This window comes from Myotis lucifugus, unplaced genomic scaffold (assembly GCF_000147115.1).
Source record: "Myotis lucifugus unplaced genomic scaffold, Myoluc2.0 scaffold_64, whole genome shotgun sequence".
In the NCBI taxonomy this organism is placed as follows: Eukaryota; Metazoa; Chordata; class Mammalia; order Chiroptera; family Vespertilionidae; genus Myotis; species Myotis lucifugus.
The window spans coordinates 1,289,772-1,300,218 of record NW_005871112.1 but is presented as its reverse complement, the minus strand read 5'-3'; the positions used below and the strand labels follow the sequence as shown (position 1 = coordinate 1,300,218).

Below are 10,447 nucleotides of genomic sequence, written 5' to 3'. Positions count from 1 at the left end.
GCCAGCAATTGGTGTGAACTACAGAGGAACACCTTTTCTGACTGCTCATTGGCTAAGCTCCCTGTATGCCACTGGTAATATTCTTAGTAACTTGGGTAATAAGAATCCAAAAAGGTGATCTAGGGTTTCTCCACCACACTCCTGGAGAAAAAAACAAAGGTCCGCTGCTGGAGGGCTAAGAAATGTCATATTCTGCCCGAGCTGGTTTGGCTCAGCGGATAATGCCTCGGCCTGCCGACCGCAGGGTCAGGGTTCAATTTTGACCAAGGGCATGCAGGCTCCTCCCTGGCCCGGGCCCAGGTCAGGGCTCATGCAGGAGGCAACCAATCAAAGTGTTCCTCTCACTTTGATGTTTCTCTCTGTCTTTCCCTTTCTCTTCCACATTCTCTAAAAATCAATGGAAACATATCCTCAGGTGAGGATAAAAAAAAAAAAAAAGAAAGAAATGTCAAATCCTATGAAAGACACATCTTGAAAATGCCTAAAGAAAGTTGTCATTTTTTCATGGTGAAGGGACTGGAGTCCGTGTTGATGAAAACACCTTGGTGGCTGCGGTGACTGGCAGTGGCTGTAACAGCAGGGTGATGGGGCTGGTGCCTTCCCCTGATCAGCCCGGTTGCCTTCCACAAAGGGAGGCCAGACTGTGGCTTAGGCCCGCTCCCCAAGGGGAGCAGAGAGCGGGCCTAAGCCGTCAGTAGGACATCCCTGAGGGCTCCCAGTATGTGATAGGGGGGCAGGCTGGGCGGAGGGACCCCCCCCCCCCCGCTCCAGTGCACAAATTTTTGTGCACCAGGCCTCTAGTTGTATATAATAATCGTATTAGGATTATATAAGGGGAAGATTCCACATCTTTTATTTTTTAATTGTATTTTTATTGATTTCAGAGAGGAAGGGAGGGAGAGAGAGAGAGAGAGAGAGAGGGGAATATCAATGATGAGAATCATTGATCGGCTATCTCCTACATGCCCCCTACTGGGGATCAAGCCTGCAACCCAGGCAAGTGCTCTTACAGGGAATTGAACTGTGACCTCCTGATTCATAGGTTGACGCTCAACCACTGAGCCACACCGCCGGGCAAGATTCTACATCTTTTAAAGACACATTCTAAAATATTTATTAGAACTCCTAGCTGGATTTGCTCAGTGATTAGAGAGTCAGCCCTCAGACAGAAGGGTCTCAGGTTCAATTCCCAGTCAAGGGTACAAACCTGGGTTACAGATTTGCTACCCACCCAAAGTGGGGTGCATCAGGGAGACAAGCAGTTCATATGTCTTACATTGGTGTGTATCTCCCTCCTCTATCTCCTCTCCCTTTCTCTCTCCCTTTTTCTTTTCTTCTCCTCCCTCCCTCACTTCCACTCTCTCTCTGAAAAGCAATGGAAAAAATATCCCAATTAACAAAGAATTAATATCCTAATATATTAAAACCCTGGGTCCATCACAACCGGAGGCTCAACCAACCAGAAGTCAGTCCTGCAGTCAGCACTGGGTTGCCATAGTGACCCAGCACTGACTGCTGCAGATGCTGGCCCGGTGCCCAGCACTGACTGCTGAAGGGTCTGCGAATCAAGCCGAGAGAGAGGCCTGAAGAGAGAAGCAGGGTCTGATCCGTAGCCTGTGTGGCAGCTATTGATCAGCACTTGCCTCTCTCTTTCTATCCTGGCAGGGCCAGGATCCAGGCCTCCATTTCTCTCCAGACCTCCATCAAGGCTGCTGATCAGACCCGCCTTTCTGATCAGGCCCTGTTGATAGTCCCAGAAACGCTGACTGGCATAGAAACCAACCAATCAGAACCAAATCTGGGTGAAGTGTGAGGAGCTAATGGTTGCCCAGGAGGCGGAGCTTTTGATGCTGACTGGCATAGAAACTGACCAATCAGAACCAAATCTGGGTCAACTGTGAGGAGCCAATGGCTGCTTTGGAGGCAGAGCTTTTGATGCCAACTGGCATAGAAACCGACCAATCAGAACCAAATTGGCCGGCAAAAGAGGGAAGTTGGGAGCGAGATCAGGCTGGCAGGGGAGGGCAGTTAGGGGTGATCAGGCAGGCAGAAGCAGGTAGGGGTAATCAGGCCAGCAGGGAAGGGCAGTTGGGGGAGAGATCAGGCCAGTAGGGGAGGGCAGTTAGGGGCAACCAGGCCAGCAGGGGAGGGCAGTTAGTGGAAGATCAGGCTGGCAGGCAGAGGAAGTTAGGAGCAATCAGGCAGGCAGGCAGAGAGGTTAGGGGTGATCAGGCAGGCAGGCAGAGGGGTTAGGGGCAATCAGGCAGGCAGGCAGAGGCAGTTAGGGGCGATCAGGCAGGCAGACAGGTGAGCGGTTAGGAGCCAGAAGTCCCAGATTGCGTGAAGGATGTCCGACTACCAGCAGTCGGACATCCCCAGAGGGGTACCCAATTGGAGGGTGCAGGCTGGGCTGAGGGAACCCCCACCCACTCTGTGCAAAAATTTCCTGCACTGGGCCACTAGTTTATAGATAAAATGATGTGATATCTAGGAAATGCTTCAAAATAATCTTGGGAAATTAAATGAGTAGGGGTTCAGATGAATCAAGACTGGTCATGAGTTGATAACTACTAAAGCTGGCTTAGGGTTACATAAGGGCTTATTATCCTATAGGGGAAGAGAGGAATTTTCCCTCTACCCTTCTGAGTTTTTGGCTGAGACCCCTTGTAATAAAAGATAAAATCACAAGAAAAAAACTAATAGAAGCTCATTAATATGCACATATCCTGTATACATGGAAGATGCCCAGAAAAACTGAGTAATTCCAAGTTACTCCCTTAAATACCATCTTCAGGTAAAGACAAAAGAAAGACTGGAGAAGTTATGAGGGGTTAATAGGAAAAGCATGGTAAAATAAGGATAGAGTTGAGTTTGTTGTACAGCTTTTTCTTCTTAGACTTCTTCACTATGATTTTCTAGTGATTTAGAACCATCACATGGAGATTTCCTTTATAAATGTCAATGTCCCTTACAGAAGGGTAACTCCTAGTCTGTTTTCTGAGCTTCTCCCATGTCAATCCTATTCTATCTTTCTGTTTTTGAATGTCCTTACAAACTTACAGGGGGGAAAACACACCGTATGAAGCAGCTGACAGAGGAGCACACAGCTACTGTCAGAAAAACACACACCTACTCTGGGCTCTCTGACCCGTGGGAGGGGGTGTGGCAGGGAAGAAAGCATCAGGACAGAATGCAAAGGGCACTGGCCTAGGAATTAGAACTTTTGCTTCAGAGACCAAATCGGCTACTTGCAAGTCACAGGACTCTAAGCCATCACATGCCCTCCATGCCCTCATCGGTGGAAATGCCTGCCTTGTCTACCTTAGAGAAACCCTGGAACAACGACACGAGCTGAGACAGTAAAATGTGCTCGGAACCCAGCATGAGAATAAGTGTAAGCCATCACCACATTTATTACACCCAAGTCCTGGACGGGACCTACTCCATGCTTGGCAGCAAACACTGGCAGAGGCTGGTTTCACCAAGGGCTTGGAAAACACGCTGCTGTTCACAGGCAATCATGGCAGAACGAGAAACCTTAACTGAAATCATTCCTAAAGGCCAATTTTCCTAGACAGTAATGGAAAGTTTCACTTCTGGGCAGATTTTCATTTTAACAATTTTGAATGCAATCCTTTTAAAATAAGTCACCTACTTCCCTGACTTTTTTTTTTTAATATCTTTTATTGATTTCAGAGAGAAGAAGGGAGAGACAGAAACATCAATGATGAGAGAGAATCATCAATCAGCTGCCTCTTGCACGTTTCCTACTGGGTTTAGAGCGGGAAACCTGGGCATGTGCCCTGACTGGGAATCGAACCGTGACCTCCTGGTTCATAGGTCGATGCTCAACCACTGAGCTACACCCGCAGGGCTACTTCCCTGATTTCTTAAAATGGACTGAGAAGCATTCCCTTGTTAACGACTCAGGGTCATTGCTATAGATATTGCCATGCTAGTGCTATGTGCCTGGAACCAGCAGGGTGTACACAGCAGGTCTGCTCTGAGGGTCTCCTGTTAGCTTTTTTGGATGCTCCCTCCATCTCTCCTTTGCTGTGTAGCTCTCAGTGGTTGCTCCTGGCCCACAATTATTTTAGCAATTTCTTCACCCGGCTTGGGCAGAGGTGAGGGACACCTGGAAGAAAGATCTAGGAAATATAAAAAAAAAAGCCCAGTACCACTCTCAGAGAATCAGCCCTAAGTCAAGGCATAAATTCTACTCAGAGTTTTGTTTGTCTGTTTATTTCTTGTCCAGCTGCTTAGTTTCAACACGAAATGTTTGCCTTCCTACAGCCTCCACCTGGACCGAAGACAATCTGCTACAGTGGCCTCAGACAAAGGCCAGCATTTTTCCAAAGGTCATGGAATAGCCCACTCCTCCCCTCTCGGGGGAAGGGGACTGGAGAACCCACAGCAGCTCTTTGAGGCCATGTCACAAACATACCAGCAGGCAGAGAACTCATCTCTCCAAGAAAAGGCCCCAGGACTGGGGAAGTGGCCTTCCCCAAGGTTTGGCCCTAGAAGAGGCTTCAGGCTCCTCCTCTCTACCCTGAGGGCTCTGGATGGAAAGAGACTTGCTCCTTCCCCATTGCAGTCTCCATGGCGGTACACCAGGGCCCAGGAGTGCTGGGAACTCACTGGCTGTTCCCTTCTAATTAGCGCTGGCCTGTAAGAACACCGCGTTCATCACCAGCCTGGTACCTGTTTCTCCGAGCATATAATCATTCCTCAATTCTGTAGGACAGAGGTTTTCACTACTTTGAAATCCCAGCCTGAAAAGCCTTGCCTTGGGCTGGCGTCACCCAGCCTCCTCCCCTGGCTGCTGCCAGCGGGGCCCAGGGAAGGCCCTGCCCACACTTTGGTAATTCTCAGGCCTTGAGCTTTCTAGAAAATCCCAGGTTGAGTTTAGATCCTCCACTATCTAAAATGCAAAGACCCACAAGGAGCATAGACATAAGACCACAAAATGGGAAGCTGCTTCAAGAAATCAATCATTAAACTAACGTTCATCCCAGCTAACTCAGTAACTAGTTTTAATCACTGAAAACCCAGAACAGCACTTGAAAATGATTTTTGAAATATAAACAGAGCCTTCCTAGTTTCACCCTAAGAAATCATTTCCAACGTCTCCAAAACAGCAGAGTGTCAACAAGCAAGTCTAGGAAAACAAGAGTATTTGTGTTGGATTTCAGGCTTCTTTTGGCTGCCAGAAACAAGAAATTCAAGGTTTACTTCTAGCTGAGCTCTAATGACCCTTAGGGGCCCCTGAACTTCACTGCATCACAACGAAGAGTTCTGCCAGTTATTATCTTAAACACGCAGTTCAAATGAACAGCATGCTCATCTAGGGAATCTAGGCCACTGTCTAATTTTATACCACAAACCACCTGAACGCAGCATGAACAAGCAAGCACACTCCTGGGAGAAAGCCCAATACCACTTCACCTCTGATGTGTCTGCTACCAGCACTGCCCGGTGCCATCCAGCTGTCACCATGAACACCCCAGGCCCAGTGCACACCCTGCGATGTGAAAGTGTGTTCAGACATCGAGACAGAACTGCCCCCCCCACACAAGTGACTGATGTGGGATTCCCATCCTTGCTGAGCACATGCACATGCACTCCTCGATTCACCAGCTCGCGGCAGACAACCAGGTGCTCTTGCTGAGTAATCTGAGAAATCATAATCTGAGTCCCATCCAAGACCGCTACGTCCTGGGTCCATCTCAAGGAGCTGACCTGGAATGGAGCCTTAGGAGTGTGAATGAATGTTCGAGAACTTAGGTCACCGGGGCCACAGCCACAACTGCACCCACTTGGGGATGGTAATGAGTGGAAGGTGTCTTTCTACAAGGCCCTGGTCCATCTGAGTGCACCATGCTGCTGCTGCTAGCATCAACACTCTAGCCCAGTGGTCGGCAAATACCGACTTCTGCACATGGGCCACGAAGTTTCAATCGCACTGTACATGCAAGCCCGCACGTGGTATTTTGTGGAAGAGCCACACTCAAGGGGCCAAAGAGCCGCATGTGGCTCGCAAGCCGCAGTTTGCCGACCACTGCCCTAGCCACTTTCAGCACCCAGGGGACCTGGCTACCCCAATTTTCAATCCTCAGTCTGACTTCCTGCTCCAGGGAGTTTCTTTTATTTTGTTTGTACACCTGTTAGGGTTTGCAGAGCACCACTTTAGCATATAAAGCTTTTCTTTTATTTATATACTAGAGGCCCAGTGCACGAATTCGTGCATGGGTGGGGTCCCTTGGCCTGGCAGGCGATAGAGGCCAATGGGGGTGGGGGGTGGGGGGGGGGACGATGGCCAGCTTGGGGGAGGGGCCGCAGGAGGTTGGCCAGCCAGAGTGCACATCATAGCAACCGGTCATTCCAGTTGCTTGACATTATATATATAGATATATATAAATATGATTAATACATATAGATAGATAGATTGATTATTTATTTCAGAGAGGAAGGGAGAGGGACAGAGAGACAGAAACACCAATGATGAGAGAGAATCATTGATTGCTGCCTCCTGCACATCTACTGGGGATGGAGCCGGCAACCTGGGAATCAAACCATGACCTCCTGGTTCAACCATTGAGCCAAACCGGCCAGGCTCCAGGGAGTTTTTAGCATCTTACTTATCATAGCTAAGCCAAGTCCAAGATGCACATGTCTGAGATTCTGAAGACACTGGACATGGTCCTAGACATGGTCAGGCTCTAATCACAGAGTCCAAGACAGAGTCGCAGCTCTGTCCTTCATGCTTTGTGTGACCCTCGGCACAATGTGTATCTACTTGGCACTGTGTGTCCTCCTTTCTAAAATGGGGTTATAAGGATACTTTCCACCTTGTTTAGAGTTGGCCAACGGAATAAGTGTAATATTACATATAAGGTGCTCATAGAAGCTTAGTGTTTAGTGTTATTACTACACTTAAAATACTACTCTGCCATCACCACCGCTGAGTAAGCCCTGCTGACACCACTACTGGTACTACTATTACCACTCAATACGAACCACTGCTGCTGCTATTACTACTGAGGAGTATAGTACTATTCCTGCTGCTACTCATACTAATATTAATACTAATACTACTGAGTATGAGCCCCATGTTGGCTAGGTACCAGGTGCTGGAGAAGCTGAAGACAGGCAGGTCTCAAAGGGTGACTGGCCCCAGTTGCTGGGTTTGAACTGAGCTTGTTGTCCTGGCTGGCTCCTTGGGGTGGTGTCTCTAAGCCCCAGATGGTGACTAGATCCCATCTGAGAATGAGCTTTGGGTCTCTACTGGGTAGAGAGTACCTGGCTGCTGCACCTACGTTCAGTCCCCCAATCCTAGGTGTCCTGGATCTCCCAATAGTTAAGTACTACTGGGGCAAAAATCCCAGCACCACAGTGGGGCCTATGCTCTCTCTCTCAAGAGGAACCCTAGCTCCTGCAGCTCTACCTCTGTGTCTACTTCTCCCAAATTCCGCCCAGTAAAGACGCAAAGCTTCTCCAGCACCTGGTAGCAAAGGGAAACTAGAGAACTGGGGGCAGCGGAGGGAGCCTGCTCCAGCATTCTATCCCAAACTAGCCCGAGGCCACTCAGTCCATCCACCCACAACCAGACACATGGTGTGGGCCACAGGCACATCCGAGGCTCCGAGGACTCCTGGCAAGCAGAATTCATGAGAGCTCTGCTTGGGGAGGTCAGCAGTCACATTTGGTCAGGAAAGGCTACAGACACAGGCCACAGTGACACAAGCTTCACACCTGCTTATTTCAAACTGAGACTTGTCACAATGTAGAAACACCATCCCTGGAACACCTGTGCACAGGTCAAAGACTGGCTGGCCAGCCTAAGGGGCACTTGCACCCTCTAATACCCCCAGTTAGTCCCACTGGTCTGCATCTCCACCCTGCCCTTCACAAGGCCACAGCGGTATCCACATGGTGGTTGGTGCCCTCTCAAAGGAGGCACTCTGCCCCATACACCTGTCCCCAACCTCTGGCACACTAGCCAACCCACATCTGTCATCAACAACTTCAGTTTCCCAGGACCACCCAGTCACCTGTACCTGCTAGCTGACAGAGTCCCTGGTTTTCTCCAATTGTGTAGGGGAGAGTTCATCTACCTAGCCACCCAATGCCCACAGTGCCCTTCACTACAGCAGAACCTTTTAAACAGGAGCTACAGTCCTAACCGATTTGGCTCAGTGGATAGAGCGTCGGCCTTCGGACTGAAAGATCCCAGATTCGATTCCAGTCAAGGGCATGTACTTTGGTTGCGGGCACATCCCCAGTAGGGGGTGTGCAGGGGGCAGCTGATCGATGTTTCTCTCTTATTGATGTTTCTAACTCTCTATCCCTCTACCTTCCTGTCTGTAAAAAATCAATAAAATATATTTTAAAAAATAAAAAAATAAAAATAAACAGGAGCTACACCTCCTACATCCAATCAACCGACCCACCCATCTCACCCCCAACAAAACGCACTTATGACAACTCACTGCCCTCCTGCAGCTGAAACAACCCTTTCATAGCAAGTGCTACTTCTGTCTCTACTCATCTCAGGCACACGCAGGGCCACCAATGTCCATAAGCACGGAGAGCATGAGCTATGCAGGCAGATTTTCAGCATACCTACCCAGGACAGGTAGGCTTGCTGGCACTGTGCCCCCAGGCAGACAATGTCTTACTGGAGGCCCTTCAGGGCAAGGGAGGTCATTGATATCATGGATTTCTGCCTTGGGTTCTCTGTAGCACATCCCCTCCTACACTCTCTGAAATGCCAGGCTACCAAGACAACCTTCCAACCAGCCATCGGCCCAATAACCAGAAACCAGAATGGGTGATGCCCAAATTCTCCAGAATTCATGGTGATGCCAGAGCTTCTCCAGAGAGAAGGCATTGCTTTGTTGTACCCGGGCCCACGGCAAAGGTGGCAGCCTGGAGGCACGTCTGCTCCTGGGAGCTCTGGCCAGCTCCAGCCCAGACGCAGGGCCCCGGTTCTATTTCCCTGGAAGGTGACAACACCTGTTTGGAAGAACATTTATCAGGTCTGGCCTGGTCAAGGTAACAGTTATTTGTAGAGCACCTGTAAAATGCCTCGCGATTCTGGGCACTGGGCCCAACTGACTTCCTCCAAACCACATATTCCTGGAGGTTGTGGGATCTTCTTCCGGTCAAGGACCACTCAGTGTTTATAACATTGACTGAGCACCAACCGTGTCCTAACATGGTAAGAAATGTCTTCTCTTTTCAGGGCTGCCCTTCTTCAACACTCTACTCTAATTGGTTAACAGAAAAATAGTGACCCCCTCCTCCCAGGTCTAGTCATTTAAGTATTGCCCAGCCTAACGGTATCGTGTTTCCTGGACACCTTTTATCCACAGGCCTTAAACTTCTTGCCTCTCTCCCCAATGGTCCCAAAAAAGTTCACTGCGGTCAAAGCTTTTACCTCAAATAACGTAAAAAATCCCAGAATTGCATAGGATTTCCAGTAACACCTGATGATTGCTTTTGTTAAAGATGGCTCCCGTGGGACCTTCTGGGCTCTCGAAAGTTCTTCATCCCAGTACCTGTGAGGAGAAGCACAGCACGGTGAAGAGCAGCACGCCCTGCCGCAGGGCAAACCGGGGAGGTAGCAGAGGGAAAGGTAAGGGCCTCTTGCTGGGCACTTCACCCCTGTCCAATAGATGCTGGCTAACTGTCTGCAGGGCTCCCAGAATTCGCGGTGCAGTATCTGAGGCGCCAGAACATCAGGCCTGGAGGGGAACAGCCCCAATCTCACGAAACAAGTTCCTGCCGGTTCTGCAGGACTACGGCACCTTGAGGAGCCCAAGAGGGCAGACAGGAGTCCAGACAACTTCCTGCAGGGATACCTCCTCCCCAGATGGTTCTTGGCATTCAGGGCTCTGGCTCGGGGCTGTTTCCACTTCCACAAATGCACAGGCACCTCCAGTTTCACCCACCTGTCAAGCAGGTTAAGCCCAGGGACAGCCTGAGGGTTAGGGAGGGCAGTGTACCCAAGCTCCAGAAGGACCCAAAGGAAGACAATACCCCGTCCAAAGTCCAAAGCATTAGACCCTAGAGCAGTGGTTCTCAACCTTCCTAATGCCACGACCTTTAATACAGTTCCTCATGTTGTGGTGACCCCCAATTTCATTGTTACAAATTGAACATAATTAAAGTATAGTGATTAATCACAAAAACAATAAGTAATTCTATATGCGTTTTCCAATGATCTTAGGCGACCCCTGTGAAAGGGTCGTTCGACCCCCAAAGGGGTCGCGACCCACAGGTTGAGAACCGCTGCCCTAGAGGCTCTCCTTCCACACCCTTCTCCTCACTGCCTATGCTTACCTTTGCAGCTCTTCCCCAAGTTCTTTTGAGCGATCTTGCGGAAGCACTGAATACATATCATCTTTCTTCTAATCTCCGTTTGTGACCGATTTTAAACAAGGGG

The 10,447-nt window shown here is 49.3% G+C and overlaps 1 protein-coding gene across 1 annotated transcript in view; it reads right to left on the bottom strand.

Moving 5' to 3' along the window:
- Positions 1-10,447, bottom strand: part of ABCC4 (ATP binding cassette subfamily C member 4) — a 235,906-nt gene that overhangs the window by 180,749 nt on the left and 44,710 nt on the right. The window contains exons 3-4 of the mRNA XM_023754706.1: positions 10,345-10,447; positions 9,440-9,560 (exon numbers count right to left, since the gene is read on the bottom strand). Coding sequence (XP_023610474.1) covers positions 9,440-9,560; positions 10,345-10,400 — 177 coding nt within the window. The 5' untranslated portion in view covers positions 10,401-10,447. The remainder of the gene's footprint in view (positions 1-9,439; positions 9,561-10,344) is intronic.